Source organism: Oncorhynchus tshawytscha, linkage group LG02 (assembly GCF_018296145.1).
Source record: "Oncorhynchus tshawytscha isolate Ot180627B linkage group LG02, Otsh_v2.0, whole genome shotgun sequence".
Classification (NCBI taxonomy): Eukaryota; Metazoa; Chordata; class Actinopteri; order Salmoniformes; family Salmonidae; genus Oncorhynchus; species Oncorhynchus tshawytscha.
In genome coordinates, this window is record NC_056430.1 from 43,833,129 (window position 1) to 43,857,205 (window position 24,077).

The window sequence follows — 24,077 nt, forward strand, 5'->3', positions numbered from 1 at the left end:
TGATTTCACACAGAAACGCTGCTTTTCATGAAATGATTGTGAACTTTTAATATGGCCGCCCCTCCCAGGGCCCTTGGCTCTGTTCTTTAATGCTGAGCTTGTCTCTTTGTGAAATATGGATCTAATTATGACACTATGAGTGACAGAGAAGCTACGTCTCTCTATTAGGGGGAGGGACAGAGAGGAGTGGCGGAGAGGGGGGAGAAGGGAGAAGAGGAGAGGGTGGGGAAGGGAGGGAGTGGCACTGATGTGCTGGCTGTTATACCTGAATGGCCATACGTCCTTTGTTTATCCTCCACTCACTACCCCTCCAGTCGCTGCTTCCCCCTCCGCTGTTCCCTGTGGAACAATGCGTACGACTCTCCCTGCCAGACCTACACCAACGCTGGGGATCATTCAGACCTCAATCTGGGGCCCGGCAGGACGCCACATGGGTCTCTGTCATACCCTCTCCCCACTGGGAGAAAACAATAGCGAGGGAGAAGGATGGAAAGATAAAGAGAGAGTGAGGGAGAGATAAAGAGAGGGAGAGAGAGAATGAGAGCGAGATAGACAGCCAGATCCTGGGACTGAATAAGCTGAGCCTTGCAGTTCTGTTAGACAAGGGGAGCATGAGAGAGAGAGAGAGCAAGAGAGAGAGGAGGGGAGATGCAATGGCCAGTGATAGAGAGTGGGTGAGTGTGTGAGAGAGAGAGGAGAGAGAGAGAGAGAGAGGCTCGTTACAGCATGCGTTCTCAAGGAGAGAAAGGAGGACAGCAATTACTATATCCAACACCCCTACAGCGACAGCAATGAAGCGGCTTTCTCCTGGCAGTGTGTTAGCTAGCCAGCTGCTCCCCTCTCTTTCACTCTCTCTTTCTACCTCTCCCCATCACTCTTTCTATCCCTCTCTCCCTCTCTGTCTGTCTCATCTGTTATATGATTGATCCGGTGAAGGATGCTGAAGTTCCGCGCGGACCGGAGGGTGAGGTAGGTAGGGGGACAGCGGAGTAGCCGAGTCTGGGGGAGGTGGACTGTGCTGGGGCTGGCTGGCAGTGTGTTGGGGGGAGAGAGAACCAGAAGCTGGAGGTCAGAGAGGACTGCAATGCAGTGCTGCTGGAGAGAAAGAACAGGGAATCTATTTTATGGCTTTTATTTGGCAGTTGTGTGAGTTAGCGACTGATACAGTGATAGGATATGTGCATAGGATTGTGTGTGTGTGTGTGTGTGTGTGTGTGTGTGTGTGTGTGTGTGTGTGTGTGTGTGTGTGTGTGTGTGTGTGTGTGTGTGTGTGTGTGTGTGTGTGTGTGTGTGTGTGTGTGTGTGTGTGTGTGTGTGCGTGCGTGTGTGTGTGTGTGTGTGTAGGGATGTGTGTGTGTCTAGCTGTGTGTGTGTGTTGGGGCTATGGCTTGACTTTCATGCTAGTGTGAGTAGCCTAGCAGTCATGGCTAAACATTGCTACCATATGTTTCCCCTTTATAACATGAGGGCAGTGATTGGAACTGGTCCATTGTTTTTCAAGTAATTTTGTCGTCCAGTTTGTGGTCATATTAAGGACACTGATGTTGCCGTATGCTGTTTAGCTATTTGTTTTTCCATAAGCAGAAGCAGGCAGCGATGTGGTCTCTCTCTATATAGGTTTGTAGGTTACGCATGAACAGGCATGCTCAGTCGCCGGACCCTCTGAGACCAAGTCACACATACACGCACACACACGTTTGGAAGAGAGTGTATTGGAAGACTACATAAAAAACACACACACACACACACACACACACACACACACACACACACACACACACACACACACACACACACACACACAGGTCAGCAGCAGCTGTCCCAGTGCCCAGGCAGGCTGTAGGTGGTTTGTCAGTGGTTTGTCGGAGGTTTGTTATGGTTAGCTGCACACAGGCAGAGGGGTGTGTGTTTTGTCCCTTTGGTGTCAGGAGGTGCATGCCTTCTGCCTGACTGTGCTCTTGGCTGGCCACCATCATCCTCTCTACCTATCACTGCGTGTGTGAGTTTGTTTGTGTATGTGTGTGTGTCAAGTGTGTGTATGCACACGTGTGAGTGCCCAGTGTGTGTCCAGTGTGTGTGTGTGTGTGTCTGTGTGTGCAAATTAGTATGGCTGTGTGTGTGTGTGAGAAGGAGGATACACAGACTCTCTGCATGGCAGAGTCTGGGCCAGATGCCACACACATATTATCATCCAGTAGTGCGTAGAGCCAGAACCAGAGAGAGAGACAGGCTGTGGGGGTGGAGGTGTTCGGCCCTGCCTTACATAGAGCGTTGTTCTTCAACCCTGGTTCTGGAGACCCCCGGGGTGGTCAGGCTTTAGTTCCAACCCAGCACCAAAACATCTGATTCAACTAATAAACTAATCATCAAGTCGTTGACTAGCTGAATCAGATGCTTTCAGTGCTGGAACAAAAGCTTGCACAAGCTCTGGCTCTAGGAACAGTGCCTTAGTGTAGTGTATGTACGGCAAAAGACTACCATACAGTATGCTGTCTGTCCTCGTTAAAGGGTCAAGGCCCTAACTAGTGATTTCTAAAACCTGAAACTTGGACCTGCTATCTACAACCTAAAATGGTTCTTTGGCAGTCCCCATAGGAGGACCCTTTGAAGAATCCTTTGTGGTTCCAGGTAGAACCCGTTTGGGGTCCATGTAAAACCCTTTCCACAGAGGGTCCTACATGGAACCCAACATAGTTCTACTTGGAACCAAAAAGGGTTCTCCTACTGGGACAACCGAAGAACCCTTTTGGAACCCTTTTTAAGAGTCTAGGTGGATCCCTGGGGCTATGCCATGGACCATCATTGATCCTCACAGTCTTCCTATGTCCTTACTCTGTGTCTTTGTCCTACAATATGTGTCCTCTTAGGCTGTAAAACTACGAGGCTGGCTTCCCTAAGCCTTTGATGAGTAAAGAGAGAAGCTTTCAGATCATGGACTAGTACAACACTCTTTGAAGAAATGGTGCAATCTAGAACCAAATAGGGTTCTTCAGCTGTCCTCATAGGAGAACTCTTTGAAGGACCCTTTTTGGCTCCAGGTAGAACCCTTTTGGTTGCAGGTGTAACCCTTTTGGGTACCATGTAGAACCCTTTCACAGAGGGTTCTACATGGAACCCAAAATAGTTATATCTGGAACCAAAAGGGGTTATCCTATGAGGACAGCCGCAGAACCCTTTTGGAACCCTTTTCTCCCAAGAGTATAGTATATCTATAGGTAAGAAGGGTGTTTTCCTATAAACATCTTTCTGACTTCAGGCCTTTCCTCCTGTCCTAACAATCTTACCATCCCCTTCTTTGATAAGGCCCTCATGTCTGCAGTCTGTCTTTCAGACTAGCAGCAGGGGAATCCCACAGTCAGCTTTGAGCACACTCCTGTGTGTTTTGCAAATCCGCTTAAGAAACCGTCCCTGAGATCAAAGGTTATTCACTGTTATCTTTCACTATACAAAGATGTGTGTGTGTGAGCAGGTATGTTTTGTCTGTGTATGCATGTATGATGTGAGTGTGCACAGGTATGCAATGTAAGTATCTTCATGACTGTACACGACCGGGTGATTAGGGGTTTTCATGTGTTTGTGTCAGGGGTGGCTGGTGGGCAGAGATAAAATGAGAACAGGCTCATTGTAATGGCTGGGATGGAATAAATTAAATTGTGCAATAATTGTCATGAGTATCTTTCCATCCATTCCAGTCCCACTGTTACGATGAGCCTGTCCTCCTAAACCTACGCCCTCTAGCCTCCTCTGGTTTGTGTTAATGCCAGTGAACCAGGTTGTGTTTGCAATGAATCCAGTCTACAGTGGGATTGATGAGATGGAATATCGAATAGAGTCTAGTATAGCTCTGGTGAGGAGAAGGGGAGGCAGGGTACCACACTGCACCACTCCACCTATAAAACCACAGCTATTTACGACTGGTTAGATTACACTGTGCAGCAGAAACAGGAAAGACAAGCACACATCAGCCCTTGCCTCGGCCCGCAGCGGGTGTAAAATCAATAGCAGGGAAGGGACACCGACACACAGATCACAGGAACACTTGTACATCCAGACAAACAGAGAAAGCCACACCACTCCAGACATGGACCTATTCCCTACATAGTCTGTCTAACTGAGTGCAGACATAATGTTTTAGCCTGACAGATGAGCTGAGGGAGAACTCATGTTGTGGTGTTGTTTCTTGATCATCTCGATCGTCTTGACCATCGTGTTGAGGGAGGTGGTTGAATAGGACCCTGATTGACCACCATGTCATGTTGACCCCTCACCACACACTGATTCTGGATCAGTAACTAATCACCTCTGTTGATAATGAAACTGTTCTGGTTGCTGAGGTGCTGTGTTGCTGCTGTGATGTCAGCGATCAACAGATCAGCCATCGATCAGCTGCGCTCATCATGTCTGACAGCTAGACAGCATGGATCTCCACCAAAAATGGCCTTCTTTTTTTATTTTTCTCCTCCTCTCCTCCTCTACAGCCAAAATGACCCGAGCGGCCCAGCTGGACATCCAGTGATCCAGATCCAGCTGAAAGAGACCGGACCGATTCACACCTACATAACGTGAGTGCAACATTAATCTTACTTTAATACAACCGTACCCTAAGTAAACTTGGACCACTACATGATTGCCTGACGTGAGTACAAGCCAATTAAAATCTTATTATAAACTAATCTTAACCTTAAAGGGATAGTTTGAGATTTTGGCAATTCTGCTTACCCAGAGTCAGATGAACTCATGGATACCATTTTTATGTCTCTGCGTGTAGTTTGAAGGACATTGAAGGTTGTTTCTGGAGAGATTGCTAACTAGTGTTAGCGCAATGAATGGAAGTCTATGGGATCAGCTAGCATTAGGGAAATAAGAGTAGAAAATGTCGAAAAAAGGGCTTACTGTCCAAATCGCAAACTATTCCGTTAAACCAACATAACCCTAATCAGACAATTACACAAATACTTGACAAGAGTACAATCCAAACTCAACCTTAATCCAACTTTACCCTAACCTAAACCGAACCGATACACACATACCGGAGTCCTGACGTGACTACCCCCCAATCGTAACCTTAATCCAACCTTATTTAGTGTTGCTGTATTCAGAAGAATGAACAAAACATCCCTTTCACTCAGCTTTACAGCCGACCCGACACTATAGCCTGACACCAGACAAGAGAACACATCATTGTGTCATGCACACAGACAAATGGGCTGTGCTATAAGAGAGGAGGAGACAGTGTGTGTGTGACAGAGGGAACACTCTTAGAAGAAATGGTTCCAAAAGGGTTCTCCGGCTTTCCCCATAGAATAACCTTTTTTTGTTTCCAGGTAGAATCCTTTTTGGTTTAAGCTGGAAACAAAAGGGTTCTTCAAAGGGTTCCCCATTTGGGATTGCCAAAGAACCCTTTTAGGTTCTAGATAGCACCTTTTGTAGAGAGATGGAATATAGTAGCAGGTTTTCACTGAGTCCCTTTGATCACACCTGTCACTATGAGGTTTGCCACACGGTCTCTACACGGGTATGCACAGTGGTAGAAAAAGTGCCCAAATGTCATACTTGAGTAAAAGTAAAGATATCTTATTAATAGAAAATTACTCACGTAAAAGTGAAAGTCACCCAGTAAAATACTACTTTAGTAAATGTCTAAATGTACTTGGTTTTAAACATACTTAAGTATCTCAAGTAAATGTAATTGCTAATGAGCTCAGCAAAATAAAAGAAATGTCCTCTCACTGTCAAGTGCTTTAATTTTCAGCAAACTTAACATGTGTGAATATTTGTATGAACATAACAAGATTCAACAACTGAGACAAACTGAACAAGTTCCACAGACGTGTGACGAACAGAAATGGAATAATGTGTCCCTGAACAAAGGGGGGGGTCAAAATCAAAAGTAACAGTTGGTATCTGGTGTGGCCACCAGCTGCATTAAGTATTGCAGTGAATCTCTTCCTCATGGACTGCACCAGATATGCCAGTTCTTGCTTTGAGATGTTATCCCACTCTTTCACCAAAGCACCTGCAAGTTTCTGGACATTTCTGGAGGGAATGGCCACAGCCCTCACCCTCTGATCCAACTGGTCCCAGATGTGCTCAATGGGATTGAGATCCGGGCTCTTCACTGGCCATGGCAGAACACTGACATTCCTGTCTTTCAGGGAATCATGCACAGAATGAGAAGGATGGCTGGTGGCATTGTCATGCTGGAGGGTCATGTCAGGATGAGCCTGCAGGAAGGGTACCACATGAGGGAGGAGGATGTCTTCCCTGTAACGCACAGTGTTGAGATTGCCTGCAATGACAACAAACTCAGTCCGATGACACTGTGACACACTGCCCCAGACCAAGACAGACCCTCCACCTCCGAATCGATCCCACTCCAGAGTACAGGCCTCGATGTAACGCTCATTCCTTCGACGATAAACGCGAATCCGACCGTCACCCTTGGTGAGACAAAACCGCAACCTTTCACTGAAGAGCACTGTTTGCCAGTCCTGTCTGGTCCAGCGACAGTGGGTTTGTGCTCATAGGCGACGCTGTTGCTGGTGATTTCTGGTGAGGACCTGCCTTACAACAGGCCTACAAGCCCTCAGTCCAGCCTCTCTCAGCCTATTGCGGACAGTCTGAGCACTGATGGAGGGATTGTGTGTTCCTGGTGTAACTCGGGTAGTTGTTGTTGCCATCCTGTACCTGTCCCGCAGGTGTGATGTTCGGATGCACCAATCCTGTGCAGTCCTGTTGTTACACGTGGTCTGCCACTGTGAGGACGATCAGCTGTCTGTCCTGTCTCCCTGTAGCTCTGTCTTAGGCGTCTCACAGTCTCATATTGCAATTTATTGCCCTGGCCACATCTGCAGTCCTCATGCCTCCTTGCAGCATGCATAAGGCACATTCACGCAGATGAAAAAGGACCATGGGCATCTTTCTTTTGGTGTTTTTTAGAGTCAGTAGAAAGGCCCCTTAGTGTCCTACGTTTTCATAACTGTGACCTTAATTGCCTACCGTATGTAAGCTGTTAGTGTCTTAATGACCGTTCCACAGGTGCATGTTCATTAATTGTTTATGGTTCATTGAGTTTATATAATTAAGTATAGGGATGACCAGGGATGTTCTCTTGATAAATGCATGAATTTGACAATTTTCCTGTCCTGCTAGCCATTCAAAATCGAATTTTGTGTGTCAGGGAAAATGTATGGAGTAAAAAGTACATTATTTTCTTTTGGAATGTAGTGAAGTAAAAGTTAAAGTTGTCAAAAATATAAATAGTAAAGTACAGATATCCCCAAAAATTACTTAAGTAGTACTTTAAAGTATTTTTACTTAAGTACTTTACACCACTGGGAAAACACAGTGCAATTGTTACAGGAAAGCACTTGAGCTGATGTGGCCCAGCAATCTGCTCATAGGCAGAGAACTGGGGTCTGCTTACTGTCTAACTGTGTGTGTGCGTTCGGGTTACTCGAGCTTATCCAAAAAGCTGGCACAAGAAAAGACATTAAGGACCATGACATTGAGACCTACACCACCCATCCCCCCTGCTCATTCCCCCCACACACACTCACAAAACACATAACGCACTTCATACACTCACACATTGCAACACTGTTTTGCTGCTAGCATATGGGATGCAGGCTCCTATTGGATTTTTAGGCTGGTATTATAACATTTATACCAATAATTACACATTCCTGTCAGGAAGATAAATGCCCTGTTAAGACAATACTCCCACCCCCTTCATATTCTGTTTCTCCACCACAATCAATTCTGTATCGAGCTGATGATGCATTGGACATTAATAAGATATGATGGTGCCAGTAAAGAGGCAGGGTTTTACAGCAAGTTATTGTTCAAAGCTACAATATAAAATACTGTAGCTAAACGTTACAATGGGGATATTTACAATATACAGTATTTACCATCAGTTTGATAGGGGAGTTGATGGCACTCTTTTACAGCACAAACCTGAGGAAGAGCTGAATTGGAAGGGAAATGGTTAAATGATTGAACTGGAAGTAGTTTAAAGGGTTAGTTTGGAAACGTAGTCAGGACACTACAGTGTGAACACCTCTACTCTCATGTTAATTGTCTTGGAATCTGGGTGAGGAGGGGTGCTGTGGGATTATTTAAAACACTCTCACTTGGCAAAAAGGGTCAATATCAGGGGATATCTGTATCTCTATATATCTGGATATGTGACATTTTATTAGATAAAAGGAGTAGACATGCTCTAGATACACATGTTGTCACGTTTCAGGTAAGACCCAAATGCAGACTGTGTTGAAGTAACAATGTGTATTACAGCAACAGGGGCAGGCAAATGATAGGTCAAGGCAGGCAGGTGTTGATAATCCAGAGTAGTGGGGCAAAGGTACAGGATGGCAGGCAGGCTCAGGGTCAGGTCAGCCAGAGGTCGGTAATCTAGCTGAGAGACAACACCGGTTGACTTGACAAACAAGACGAACTGGCCACAGACATACAGAGAACACAGGTATAAGTACCCAAGGGATAATGGGGAAGATGGGCGACACCTAGAGGGGGTGGAGACAAGCACAAGGACAGGTGAAACAGATCAGGGCATGACAGTACCCCCCCTCCCCTCTAGGAACGCCACCTGCCATCCTACTTGAACGCATACCTGCTTGAGCGGGGTGTCAGCGTTGGAATTCAGAGATGAGGCCTGGGTCCAGGATGTCCCTCGCTGAGACCCAGCACCTCTCCTCCAGGCCATAACCCTCCCAGTCAACCAGGTACTGGAATCCCCTGTCCCGAGGTCGAACCTTCAGGAGCCTTCTCACCTTGTACTCCAGTTGGTCATTGATGAGACAAGAGAGAGGGGTGGGCCTGGAAACAGGAGATAGGTGGCTGTGAAAGATGGGTTTAAATCTAGACACATGAAAAGTAGGAAGTATACAGAGGGTACGGGGCAACAGAGGATGAACAGCAGAGGGGCTAATGATTTTGGAGCAGGGGGGAAAGGTCTCGGCTTCCGGGAGTGTAGCCGCGGGGCTATAGTGGCGTGCCAGCGCATTCTGCTTAACATCCTTGGGTAAAGGTTGGTGTTGTGGAAGCGAAGTGGCCCGTGCCTTACTGAACCCCTCCCTGGGGTCTTGGTACTCTGCTGGAATGGCGGAGAGGTTCGGGGCAATTTCCAAGCCTCAAGGAAGACGTCCCGGGGCAGGAAGAGCTGATTTCAGGCAATGAGCGAGGCAGAACGGGATCCAGCCCACGATGGCATCAGTAGAGTAGCCAAGAGAATCCCAATACCACAGGAACACTTAATGACCGGCAGCACCACAATACAGACATCTCTGGGTGTGAAGTCTGCGTACACATTCGGCTGGAGACAGCCTAGCCCTGACGAGCTGCATAGGCTCGGGAAGAGATAAATTGGCAGACTCCGGAGGCTCTTGGAGGAACTCTGGTAAGCTCGGATCCTCTCAGAGGCGTAGACACTGGCGACTTCCAAAGTTCATCAGAAGCAAGGTGGGATCCTTGAGTGAGCAATCCTCCGATAATCCGTGCAGGAACATGTCGAACAGCGCTTCCGGGTTCCAGGCACCCTCCGCTGCTAGCGTGCGGAAATGCACCGCATAGTCTGCCACACTGAGGGAGTCCTGCCGAAGCTGGAATAACTTCCGGGCAGCCTCTCTTCCGGGCACCTGAGCCTCATAAACCTTTCTCACCTCCGCCATGAATACCTCCAGACTGAGGCAGACGGTGGATTGTTGCTCCCACACCACTGTGGCCCAGGCGAGTGCCCTCCCGGACATCAGCATAATAATGTACGCTATCCTCGAGCAGTCCGAGTGGAACGAAGAAGGCTGCAGCTCAAAAATGAGGGCACACTGGGAGAGAAAGGCCTGGCAGGTTCTGGAATATCCATCGTAGTGCTCCGGGTGAGGTATGCAGGGTTCCCGGAGAACCGGGGTGACGGCACTGCTACCAGCCGGGTTACTGAGGGGCTGGGAGGTTACCATCGTGGTAGGGTGCCTCGTAGGCAACCCACTGAATTGCTTCCGCAATGCGTCCAATGCTAGGTCGTGAAGTTCAGCCATGTCCTGGAACCCTTCCATCAGACCGCGAAGCAATTCCTCATGCTTATCAATGGTGGCTCCTTAGGAGGAGGTGGCATTGCGGAGCTGGTCCAAGTCTGCTGGGTCAGTCATGGCCAGTTCGTACTATCATGTTTCAGGTAAGACCCAAATGCAGACTGTGTTGAAGTAACAATGTTTATTACAGCAACAGGGGCAGGAAAACGACAGGTCAAGGCAGGCAGGGGTCGATAACCCAGAGTAGGGTCAAAGGTACAGAACTGCAGGCAGGCTCAGGGGCAGGCAGAGTGGCTCAGCGTCAGGACAGGCAAGGGACAAAACCAGGAGGGCGAGAAAAAGAGAGACTGGGGAAAAGCAGGAGCTGAGACAAAATGCTGGCCACAGACAAACACAGATATAAGTACCCAATGGATAATGGGCGACACCTGGAGTGGGGTGGAGACAAGCACAAGGGAAACAGATCAGGGCATGACACATGTCCTTAATTGTTTTACTTTATGTTTTACCTTTATTTAACTAGGCAAGTCAGTTAGGAACAAATTCTTATTTTCAATGACGGTCTAGGAAAAGTGGATTAACTGCCTTGTTCAGGGGCAGAATGACAGATGTTTACCTTGTCAGCTCAGGGATTTGACCTTGCAACCTTTCGGTTACTAGTCCAACGCTCTAACCATAGGCTACCCTGCCGCCCCAATTGTATATTTCTCCATATACGTACATCTAATCCGGACCTCAGAAATCTCCCTGCTGCCGTATGAGTCCAGGGAGATATCTGGGGTGATATCCCTTCAAGGCATGCCCCTGATGCGAGTGCATCCGCTTATATATATTTTTTGACTATTTTTAACTCCGGAAAAGGTACGTGTCAACATGCTGACATATCTAAGCCTTTATACTTAGGCATGAACATATCCATGTATTTTAAGAAATTTATCATTTATGTTGTCATGAACTGATCTTTTATGGATCCATATAAGAAAATCATAATCATAATCTCAGTAGATATACTTACATGATATGTAATATTCATCCTCCGTATGTCTGATCGAAAATTGGCTAAATCCAATGACTGATCAATGTCCAGCGGCCAAAGTATTTGACCTGTTCAGGAGCCGAAAATCATTGTGCTTCTTCACAGGAAGGTGACATAACTGAGCATACATTTGCACCATATTCAGTACAGTTCATATTTAATCAAAAGCACATCTCGGCTATGTATTTTTTTTAAATGCAGCATAGCAAATCCAGAGCTCCAATCAGAACACGTTTTCTGTAAAGATGCAAACGTAGGCCAATCTTTGCTAAAAAATGCATTTTATTTTATTTTTAAATAAAAGTTGCACACTCTCAATACCCCTGCCTGCCCTGTTTGTTATGGATGATGGATGTGATCGAAATCTAATCTAATCCAATAAAATTGTATTGGTCGCATACACATGGTTAGCAGATGTTATTGCCAGTGTAGTGAAATGCTTGTGCTTCTAGTTTGCGACAGTGCAGCAATATCAAAAAGCAATCTAACAATTTCACAAAAACAACCTAATACATGCAAATCTAACTAAAGGGATGGAATAAGAATATGTACATATACATATATGGATGAGAGATGGCCGTGCGGCATAGGCTAGATGCAATAGATGGTATAAAATACAGTATATACATATGGGATGAGTAATGCAAGATATGTAAACATCATTATTAAAGTGATAAAGTGGCCTTAATAGAGATCCATTTGTTAGAGTGACCAATGATTTCAAGTCTGGATGTAGGCAGTAGCGTCTCTGTGTTAGTGATGGCTGTTCAACAGTCTGATGGCCTTGAGATAGAAGCTATTTTTCAGTCTCTCGGTCCCAGTTTTGTGACCAACCACCTATTTTCAGTCTTATGTTGCAAAATTTGAAATGGTGTTTTTTACGTTGGATGAAAGTACAGACTCAGAGCTACAAAATGAAAAATCATACACGGCAGTTGAAAAGTAATTTTGCTTTGAGAAAATGGCCCTTGTATGTTTTGGTACACCTACTGGAGAACTCTTTTATGTCTTTACCCATTCAGCATCATTCCTACCCTCTTAAGCCTTTGCCCCTCCCCCCCATCTCTTTAATGATTTACATGTAAGGCCATGTGCTAAACAGAGTGAGGTAGAGTAGTTCACATTTTCATGAAGTACAATAGATGACAGTAATCACCCCAGACACACCTGGATAACTTGATGGGTCATGTAATCATCTGGTGAAGTGGAATCTTTTCTTTTGTTTAGACATGTAGCTCGCTAAACAATGAACCATAATCCCAAACGATACTACTTGCAAAGCAAAACTGATTGGCATAGCTTGCCACCATGCATTAAATGCTGTAGTATGAATCTGCATGAATCTAGCTAGCTAACATTAGGCTATAACTAGCAATGCAAATGGATTTCTGAGATACAAATAATATTACTACACAAATCATACACTTAGCATTAGCTAGAGAGCCATCCAGCTAACATTACCTAGCTGGCTAACAGTACGCTTTAACTTGCAATGAAAATGACTTTCTGACAAAATTAGAAATGTATAATATCTGAAAATATAGCTAGAGTCTTACCCGTATAAATGGATGAACGCTTCACGGTAGACTGGAATCCCTTTAACTAAGTAAGACGTCCTGTGTCATTTTAGTTTTGTTTGAACAGCTTTCTTGGCCCGTTGTGTAAAGTCACTCCGGTTTACATTGACAATGTGCAATGCCATAAGAATCATCATCTTTCTTCCTCTCTGTCAGATATGCAATCAAACACCAGAATGTTCTCCTTCTGTAACGCCTGGGGTGTGGTGGAGGAAGAAGTCAGGCGCAGGAAGCAGAGAGTTCAGGGTAGCGCTACTTTTAATACACCACAACGTTGAAACGACGCCAACCCAAACCAACGCCCCAAGCACGGGGAATTTAAACAGTCCAGCAAAATATACACACACACACGGACAACCGTGACCTACAGCCGTGTACACACGTACACTGAAAATAATCCCGCACAACTAGCAGGCAGGCCGGCTGGTAAATAAAGCCCAACCAATTATCCTAAACTAAACACAGGTGCAACTAATAAACAGAAAAGGGGGAAAAGGGATCAGTGGCAGCTAGTAGACCGGTGACGACGACTGCCGAGCGCCACCCAAACAGGAAGGGGAGCCACCTTCGGTAGGAGTCATGACAGTACCCCCCTGATGCACGGCTCCCGCAGCACGCCGACACCGGCCTCGAGGGCGACCTGGAGGGTGAGGTGAAAGGGCGATCCGGATGGAGGCGATGGAAATCCCTCAACAGTGACGGATCCAAGAAGTCCCCCACCGGTACCCAGGATCTCTCCTCCGGACCGTACCCCTCCCAGTCCACGAGGTACTGCAGGCCCCTCACTCGGCGTCTCGTGTCCAGAATGGCCCGTATCGTGTACGCCGGGGAACCCTCGATGTCCAGAGGGGGTGGAGGGACCTCCGGAACCTCACCGTCCTGCAGGGGACCAGCTACCACCAGCCTGAGGAAAGACACATGAAACGAGGGGTTTATGCGATAATAGGAAGGGAATTGTAATCTATAACACACCTCGTTTATCCTCCTCAGGACTTTGAAGGGCCCCACACACTGCGGCCCCAGCTTCCGGCAGGGCAAGCGGAGGGGTAGGTTTCGAGTCGAGAGCCAGACCCTGTCCCCCGGTACAAACACGGGGGCCTCACTGCGGTGGCGGTCAGCACTCCTCTTCTGCTGCCCACTGGCTTGTTTGAGGGATTCCTGGATGGCCTTCCAGGTCTCCTTGGAGCGCTGCACCCACTCCTCCACCGCAGGAGCCTCTCGTTCTGACTCGGATGCCAAGGTACCAGGGCCGGCTGGTAGCCCAACACACACTGAACCGGAGATAGGTTCGTCGAGGAGTGATGGGACATACCTAGACCACTCCCTGGGCTGGTCCTGGCAATACAACCGCAGAAACCTACCCACCTCCTGGTTCACTCTATACACCTGCCCATTACTCTCAGGGTGATAACCGGTGGTCAGGCTGACCCAGACCCTCAGATGATCCATGAACGCCCGCCATACCCGGGACGTGAACTGGGGACCCCGATCTGAGATGATGTTCTCCGGCACCCCGTAGTGCCGGAAGACGTGGGTAAATAACACCACCGCAGTCTGTAGGGCTGTAGGGAGACCGGGCAACGGGAGGAGACGGCAGGACTTAGAAAACCGATCCACAACCACCAAAACCGTAGTGTTCCCCTGAGACGGGGGGAGATCGGTCAGGAAATCCACTGATAAGTGAGACCATGGCCATTGTGGAACGGGGAGGGGTTGTAACTTCCCTCTAGGAAGGTGCCTAGGAGCCTTACTCTGGGTGCACACCGAACAGGAAGAGACATAAACCGGCACCGGCTCCACCCGTAACTCCCGAACACCAAGTGGCGATGTCCGCAGTCCACCTCCCAGTCCACCTCCCATACCACTGGTGCCATCAGCCTCGAGGCTGGAAGGATGGGAGTAGGCTCGGTGGACTGATCCTCCGTGTCATAGAGACGGGACAGCGCGTCAGCCTTTATGTTCAGGGAGCCTGGTCTATACGACAGAGTGAACCTGAATCGGGTGAAGAACATGGCCCACCTTACCTGACGCGGATTCAGTCTCCTAGCTGCCCGAATATACTCCAGATTCTGGTGGTCGGTCCAGATGAGAAAGAGGTGCTTAGCCCCCTCAAGCCAGTCTCTCCACACCCTCAGGGCCTTGACCACCGCTAACAACTCCCGGTCCCACACATCATAGTTACGCTCCGCCAGACTGAGCTTCCTTGAAAAGAAAGCGCAGGGGCGGAGTTTTGGTGGCGTACCCAAGTGCTGTGATAGCACGGCACCTACCCCAGCCTCGGACGCATCCACCTCCACTATAAATGCTAGAGAGGGGTCCGGGTGCGCCAACACGGGTGCATCCGTGAACAGCGCCTTCAACCTATTGAACGCTCTGTCCGCCTCTGCCGACCACCGCAAACGCACCGGCTCCCCCTTCAGCAGTGAGGTAATGGGGGTCGCTACTGGCCAAAACCCTGGATAAACCCCCGGTAGTAATTGGCAAACCCCAAAAAGCGCTGCACCTCCGTCACCGTGGTAGGAGTCGGCCAATTACGCACGGCCTTAATGCGGTCACACTCCATCACCACCCCCGAGGTGGAAATGCGATAACACAGGAAGGAGGCGGCTCGTTTGGAGAACACACACTTCTCAGCCTTGACGTATAGGTCATGCTCCAGCAGTCTACCAAGCACCTTGCGTACCAGAGACACATGCGCGGCGCGGGTGGCGGAATAGATCAGAATATCATCGATATAGACAACCACGCCCTGCCTGTGCAGGTCCCTGAGAATCTCGTCTACAAAGGATTGAAAGACGGCTGGAGCATTCTTTAACCCATACGGCATGACGAGTTACTCATAGTGGCCCGATGTGGTACTAAACTCGGTTTTCCACTCGTCTCCCTCCTGAATACGCACCAGACTATACGCGCTCCTGAGATTCAGTTTTGTGAAAAACTGTGCTCCGTGAAATTATTCCACCGCCATAGCGATAAGAGGTAGTGGGTAACTAAACCCCACTGTGATGGCATTTAGACCTCTATAATCAATGCACGGACGCAGACCTCCCTCCTTTTTCTTCACAAAAAAGAAACTCGAGGAGACAGGTGAGATGGAGGGCCAAATGTATCCCTGCCCCAGAGATTCCTTGACATATGTCTCCATAGCCAACGTCTCCTCCTGGGACAATGGGTACACGTGACTCTTGGGAAGCGCGGCGTTTACCTGCGCAATCCCCCTGTCGATGAGGTGGTAATTTAGTCGCTCTCTTCTTACTGAAAGCAATTGCCAAATCGGCATATTCAGGGGGAATGCGCACCGTGGAACCCTGGTCTGGACTCTCCACCGACGTGGCACCGATGGAAACTCGCAGACACCTTCCAGAACACTCCTCTGACCACCCCTGGAGAACCCCCTGTCTCCACGAAATCTTAGGATTGTGACTAGCCAGCCAGGGAATCTCCAGCACCACTGGAAACGCAGGCGAATCGATAATGAAGAGACTAATTCGCTCCATATGATTCCCCTGCGTCATCATGTCCAGTGGAACCGTGGCCTCCCTGACCAACCCTGACCCTCTAGGGAGTGCACAGGGAAGGGAGAATCTATCGGCCTGGCTTGCAGTCAGGGTTCCAATTCATCCCAAAGGTATTTGATGGGGTTGATATCAGGGCTCTGTGCAGGCTTGTCAAGTTCTTCCACACCGATCTTGACAAACCATTTCTGTATGGACCCCGCTTTCTGCACGGGGACATTGTCATGCTGAAACAGGAAAGGGCCTTCCTCAAACTGTTGCCATAAAGTTGGAAGCACAGAATCATCTAGAATGTCATTGTATGCTGTAGCGTTAAGATTTCCCTTCACTGGAACTAAGGGGCCTAGCCTGAACCATTAAAAACAGCCCCAGAACTTTATTCCTCCTCCACCAAACTTTCCAGTTGTCACGATGCATTGGGGCAGGTAGCGATCTTCTGGCATCCGCCAAACCCAGATTCATCTGTCTGACTGCCACATGGTGAAGCTTGATTCATCACTCCAGAGAACATGTTTCCACTGCTCCAGAGTCCATTGGCAACGAGCTTTACACCACACACCTTCAGCCGATGCTTGGCATTGCGCATGGTGATCTTAGGCTTGTGTGCAGTTGTTTGGCCATGGAACCCATTTAATGAATCTCCCGACGAAAAGTTATTGTGCTGACGTTGCTTCCAGAGGCAGTTTTGAACTCAGTAGTGATTGTTGCGTCCGAGGGCAAATGATTTTTACGCGCTTCAGCACTCGGCGGTCCCGTTCTGTGAGCTTGTGTGGCCTACCACTTAATTGAAGGCAGAAGTCGGGAGGTTGAAGTCGCCAAGTACAAAAAGTGATGAGCCATCATCAGCAAATTAGCTGATCAAGGTATCAAGCTCATTGAGAAACTCTCTAAGGGCAGCTGGTGGGCGATAGATGACAACAATATTAAGCTTGAGTGGACAAGTGACAGTGACCGCATGGAATTCAAATGAGGAGATGTAACAGGTGAATGAGGGAGAAACAAGGAAATCTCCACTTAGGATAAATGAGCAGCCCTGTGCCATCACCAAGACGACCAGATGCTCTCCAACTATAAGGGAACACTTAGTCAGATTAAGAGAGAGCAGCTGGAGTATATGATTTCTGTATATGTTGTTGTTTTTGTAACTTTTTCGAGCTTTCAGTTTGTTTGTGTCTGCATCATGTGCATGGGCATATTTATGTACAGATGCTATTTAAAATGAATCACACATTAGCTTTGCTTACCTTGCTTATGCAAATAATCATGCTCTGCTCCCAATTACTGCACTTCCAAAGCCTACTGGACCAGAGAAAATGAGGGGAGAGGGAGAAAGTGAGATATAGGAAAAGAGAAAGACGGAGGGGGTAAGAGAATTTGATTGAGGAAGAAAGAGGTCAAGATCATGCGCAATAGAGATAGAAAGAGAGATGGGGCTATAGAGAGAGAGAGAGAGAGAGAGAGGGAAGCTGGAGGAAGGAAAATAAACCGAGAGTGGAACAGAGGGGAGGATTGGAGGTGAGTTAAATAGATAGATAGAAAGAGAGAGAGAGAAAAAGGGAGGATATAGTACAATTCATCCCTCCTGCTTGTCAGCGGATCAATATCTAGCAGGGTGGGCAGTGCAGACCAGGACTTGGCGATGCAGGGAGAGGCAGAGCATGCCTTTATATAGACATCAATAACTGGATCACTGAACACACAACACAGGGCTCGGCAGGAGCAGAAGAGGAGCAGAGGAAAGGAGAGAAGTCTTAGTCATTCTCCCTCTTTTCCTCCTCTCCTCTCTCTCTTTATTCCCTCTCCTCTTCACTCTAAAAGCATTTGAGTATCAAGGGTCATTTTTGACACGTCAACCTTATCCAGGCGGTCTCGAAGATAATGTGTTTACATGTGTTATTAACGTTGAGTGTATAAGTCACTAAATCTATCTCTCTGTCTCTGTCTCTCTGTGTAGGAGCTGTGATTTGGAGATGAATGGGAATGTAGGAGGTAGAGGACCTGTGAGTTCACCCAGCGACATTAACTGCAACTCCAACAGCACCACCATGGTATCAGACCTATCCTCCCCAGAGTCTCAGACCCAGTCCCAGCCCTTCACACCACGGGTCAGTACACACACACACACACACACACACACACACACAGACACACACACACACAAGCATGCACGCAGGCAAGCACACATACACACACCTCACGACACCGTTACACCTCACTACACCACACACCACATCATAGTTTTATGACAGATTCAGTGATGCAAAGAGGTCCCTTTTGTTCTCTCATCTTCCTTCTCTCCTTCCCTCGTTTCTTCTCCAGGCATCTCGTACTCCAAAGAAAGCTGCTACGTTTGGGAAGCGTTCTAACTCCATGAGGAGGAACCCTAAAGCTGTAGTAGCTAAGCAGGGCTGGCTATACAAACAGGTAATTCAGCTCTATACACTATTCTGCATCAGCATGATGCACTTTCCTTTATGCTTAGTGGTTTTAAGGATTTTAGCCTCGGTTTCTGTATAAGAACTTTGTGGTCAACTGCTGATGTAAAAAGGGCTCTATAAATAAATGTGAGTCAAATGCCCCTTAATACCCCATAAATATCTCATAACTAGGACCAGATATGCTCTTCTTCCAGTATTGCCATTCTTCTCTACATTTTTCAGTTCAATATTTCCTTGTCTCTCCCATTTGTTTTGATCCAGTATGTCTCAGACCGTTACTTTGTTTTGGTCCAGTGTTGCTTTCCCCTTTCTCTTCATTTTTCAGTTCAATATTCCTCTTCTCTCCTATTTGTTTTGATCCAGTGTTGCTTTCCCTCTCGTGTTGTTTAGGTCTCATTGAATTTGTCTTCCTGTCTTCTACATAGTGCGGTACTTCTCACACTGTTTAAGTCCAGTTTTTGTGTCTCCCCCCCCCCTGAAGTTATTTGGTCTAGTCTAAACTGTTGTGTCTACTCTCTGGAGTCCTATCCATTTCACTGTGTGTTTTTCGCCCCCTTGTCAGTGTCTCCCTTTAGGCCAGTCAAACCCATCTCAATATGCGTTATTCTCTCTGTCTCCCTGTAGGCCAGCAGTGGAGTGAAACAGTGGAACAAGAGATGGTTTGTCCTGACTGACCGATGCCTGTTCTACTACAAAGGTAGGTTACTGTCATAGTATTGCCTTCTTTCTTGAAATTCTCTTTTCTTTTTTAATATCCCATTGCCACCCTTCATTGGAGGACATCTTTATAATTCTGCTTTATTCTACTGCATTTCATTGTATGTTTTAGTCAGAAAGGGTTTTCCTTCATTCTTGACGCACTGTTTCTCTTCTCTTGTCTTCTCTTGTGTTTGTGTGGTAGTGTGCTATGTTGTTTTGTCAGCAGGTAGAATTGACAGTAACTGACAGATCCGGTTGTTCAACCATGTGTTGGCTACGTCCCAATATACTCTATCTTGTTTTCAGACAGACAGTTTTTTTTTGTGTGGACGGGATTGGTCAACCTTGTCCAACAATATCTGCAATGCACATATACAGTTGAAGTCAGAAGTTTACATACACCTTAGCCAAATACATTTAAACTCAGTTTTTCACAATTCCTGACATTTATTCCTAGTAAAAATTACCTGTCTTAGGTCAGTTTAGATCACCACTTGATTTTAAGAATGTGAAATGTCAAAATAATAGAATAGAGAATGATTTTCACCTTTATTTCTTTCATCACATTCCCAGTGGGTCAGAAGTTGACATACACTCAATTACTATTTGGTAGTATTGCCTTTAAATTGTTTAACTTTGGTCAAATGTTTCGGTTAGCCTTCCACAAGCTTCCCACAATAAGTTTTGTCCCATTCCTCCTGACAGCTGGTGTAACTGAGTCAGGTTTGTAGGCCTCCTTGCGCGCACACTCTTTTTCAGTTCTGCCCACACATTTTCTATAGGATTGAGTTCAGGGCTCTGGGATGGCCACTACAGTACCTTGACTTTTTGAAAGTATGCTTGGTGTCATTGTCCATTTGGAAGACCCATTTGCGACGAAGCTTTAACTTCCTGACTGATGTCTTGAGATGTTGCTTCAATATATCCACGTAATTTTCCTGCCTCATGATGCTATTATTTTGTAAAGTGCACCAGTCCCTCCTGCAGCAATGCACCCCCACAACATGATGCTGCCACCCCCGTGCTTCACGGTTGGGATGGTGTTTTTCGGCTTGCAAGCCACCCCAATTTTCCTCCAAACATAGTGATGGTCATTATGGCAAAACAGTTGTATTTTTGTTTTATCAGCCCAGAGGACATTTCTCCAAAAAGTACGATCTTTGTCCCCATGTGCAGTTGCAAACTGTAGTCTGGATTTTTATGGCAGTTTTGGAGCAGTGGCTTCTTCCTTGCTGAGCGGCCTTTTAGGGTATGTCGATATAGGACTGGTTTTACTGTGGATATAGATACTTTGGTACCTGTTTCCTCCAGCATCTTCACAGGGTCCTTTGCTGTTGTTCTGGGATTGATTCGCACTTTTTGCACCAAAGTACATTCATCTCTAGGAGACAGAACGCTTCTCCTTCCTGAGCGGTATGACGGCTGCGTGGTCCCATGGTGTTTATACTTGCGTACTACTGATTGTAAGATGAACGTGGTACCTTCAGTCGTTTGGAAATTGCTCCCAAGGATGAATCAGACTTGTAGAGGTCTACAATTTCTTTCTGAGGTCTTGGCTGATTTCTTTTGATTTTGCCGTGATGTCAAGCAAAGAGGCACCGAGTTTGAAGGTAGGCCTTGAAATACATCCACAGGTACACCGCCAATTGACTCAAATGATGTCAATTAGCCTATCAGAAGCTTCTAAAGCCATGACATCATTGTCTGGAATTTCCCAAACTGTTTAAAGGCACAGTCATCTTAGTGTATGTACACTTCTGAACCACTGTAATTGTGATACAGTGAATTATAAGTGAAATAATCTGTCTGTAAACAATTGTTGGAAAAATTACTTGTGTCATGCACAAAGTAGATGTCCTAACTTACTTGCCAAACGATAACAAGACATTTGTGGAGTGGTTGAAAAACAAGTTTTAATGACTCCAACCTAAGTGTATTTCAACTTCCGACTTCAACTGTACATACATGGGGTTGACTTAACAAAATATTTACAGCATGTATACATTGTCTATGTAACCTTTATTTGATCCAAGCAGCTCCACAGAGCAGCAGGGTAGCCTAGTGGTTAGAGTGTTGGACTAGTAACTGGAAGGTTGCAAGTTCAAACCCCTGAGCTGACAAGGTACAAATCTGCTGTTCTGCCCCTGAACACTGTTCTGCCCCTGAACACTGTTTCCCGGTAGGCCGTCATTGAAAATAAGAATTTGTTCTTAACTCACTTGCCTAGTTAAATAAAGGAAAAAAAGAGCCATGGGTAGTGTCTCAGCTGGCATTATTTTAAGCAGAGCCCTTCGTGGCTAGAATCTGTTTTTCAATGGAAACCTGGCCAAGACACCTCACTACACCTGCTACCTCTGTCTGTCTCTCAGAGTCCTACTCTGGGGATTTGTTTGGTTGTATCTGCTTTGGCAACTGGAAAGCTTTGTTCCCTCCTTGGCTTGGTTGTACTGTCACAGGCTGGTGTCACATTTAAAATGGTGACATTGTTTGTGTTTTTTTTAGCTACAGTACATGATGTCATGTCAGTGTGTTCTGTTGGCAGAGTGGAGGGCTGTGGGTCTGGTGCACGTCACCACTATGTCAAGAGGACTGTTGACTTGTTCAAGGTGCTTTAATATCACACAGTGTCTTTACTCTCCTCCATGCCAAGTCCCCAAATCTTTGTGGTCTTCATCTGTCATCTTCTGAGCCACAGCCAGGAGTGGAGAATAAACCATGTGTCATTTGAATATGTCACACGGCTTGAGGTATCTTCTTAGAGTTTGATGTACGAGCTACAGTAAGTGTGTGTGGGTTTATGGGTGGCTCTGTGTACATATAGAAGTGGGAGAGGGTCATTGTGGTATGTGGTGAGAAACGCTTTACAAAAGACTTGAGTATGTTCGGCTATGTCAACAATCTATAGAGATTGATATTAACACACACACACACACACACACACACACACACACACACACACACACACACACACACACACACACACACACACACACACACACACACACACACACACACACACCTTATACAGCACAGTCTCTCCATCAGGGCAGCATTGAAGGTGACTCGCATCGACTGCACACTACTCCGGAAGACGGAATTCTGAGAGGGTCGAGGTTGTCTCTGTCTCTTAACGTGACAGATGTTCAGTCTGTCATTCCCACTGGTCCACCTGCAGCCCTCTGCTACCCATACAACCCACGGCCAGGTAGAATGACCACTTACAAGATGAAGAAGAAAGAAGATGATAATTGTCTTTCCCCCCCTTCCCCTCTCTTTCTCTCTCTATACTCTCTAAGTCCCTGACCTTCAGGTCCTGTCTGTCATATTTGAAGGGAAAGGGGACCTGAGTTAGTTGCACAACCAAATGCATGGAATTGAAATGTGTCTTCAGTATTTAACCCAACCCATCTGATAGCAGAATAGACAACAGTCCTTCTCCAGCACCAAAAAGTGTCATGACATTCAGTGACATTCACTCTTGAAGCCTGAATTAATGGATGCAGCTTGCTGACAAATTGAACTTTTTTTGTCAAAAGAAAAGTTGGGACACCTGAAAAGGGGCTGAAATATGGAATGCAAATACAGCGGTGTCTGTCCTGCGCTCATCGAGCTGTTTCAAGTTCGGTAGCGGGCTGGACCCAGTTGATAATGTTGCACGTTCACTAGCGGGCTGGACCCAGTTGATAATGTTGCACGTTCACTAGCGGGCTGGACCCAGTTGATAATGTTGCACGTTCACTAGCGGGCTGGACCCAGTTCATAATGTTGCACGTTCACTAGCGGGCTGGACCCAGTTGATAATGTTGCACGTTCACTAGCGGGCTGGACCCAGTTGATAATGTTGCACGTTCACTAGCGGGCTGGACCCAGTTGATAATGTTGCACGTTCACTAGCGGGCTGGACCCAGTTGATAATGTTGCACGTTCACTAGCGGGCTGGACCCAGTTGATAATGTTGCACGTTCACTAGCGGGCTGGACCCAGTTGATAATGTTGCACGTTCACTAGCGGGCTGGACCCAGTTGATAATGTTGCACGTTCACTAGCGGGCTGGACCCAGTTGATAATGTTGCACGTTCACTAGCGGGCTGGACCCAGTTGATAATGTTGCACGTTCACTAGCGGGCTGGACCCAGTTGATAATGTTGCACGTTCACTAGCGGGCTGGACCCAGTTCATAATGTTGCACGTTCACTAGCGGGCTGGACCCAGTTGATAATGTTGCACGTTCACTAGCGGGCTGGACCCAGTTGATAATGTAGCGGGCTGCACGTTCACTAGCGGGCTGGACCCAGTTGATAATGTTGCACGTTCACTAGCGGGCTGGACCCAGTTGATAATGTTGCACGTTCACTAGCGGGCTGGACCCAGTTGATAATGTTGCACGTTCACTAGCGGGCTGGACCCAGTTGATAATGTTGCACGTTCACTAGCGGGCTGGATCCAGTCGATACAATGTTGCAAATTTACTGGCGAAAGACAGACAGATAGAAAGGCAGACTGGCAGAGTAGAGAGATTAACGCGATTCAAAGACCTTGAACTAACTTTCACTGGTTTAAACCTTGAGAGGCGGGGGTGCTTGTTTAATTTGGAATAAGCTTTTAATATTTCATATTTACCACTGTAGAAGTACAAAGTAGCATTTTAAACAAAATGATGGATAATTAGAGACCCCCCCCCCAAAGTTTATGGCGCTAATGTAAAATCGGCTGTGTGTGTTGTGTGTGTGTGTGTGTGTGTGTGTGTGTGTGAGTTACCCTTGTTT

At 46.9% G+C, this 24,077-nt stretch overlaps 1 protein-coding gene across 1 annotated transcript in view; it reads left to right on the forward strand.

Annotated features, from left to right (window-relative positions):
- Positions 1-684: 684 nt before the first annotated feature.
- The window catches only part of plekha6 (pleckstrin homology domain containing, family A member 6), an 85,802-nt gene continuing 62,409 nt past the window's right edge, over positions 685-24,077 (forward strand). Inside the window, 5 exon segments of the mRNA XM_042299331.1 lie at positions 685-969; positions 4,479-4,562; positions 18,129-18,279; positions 18,494-18,598; positions 19,237-19,309. Coding sequence (XP_042155265.1) covers positions 938-969; positions 4,479-4,562; positions 18,129-18,279; positions 18,494-18,598; positions 19,237-19,309 — 445 coding nt within the window. The 5' untranslated portion in view covers positions 685-937.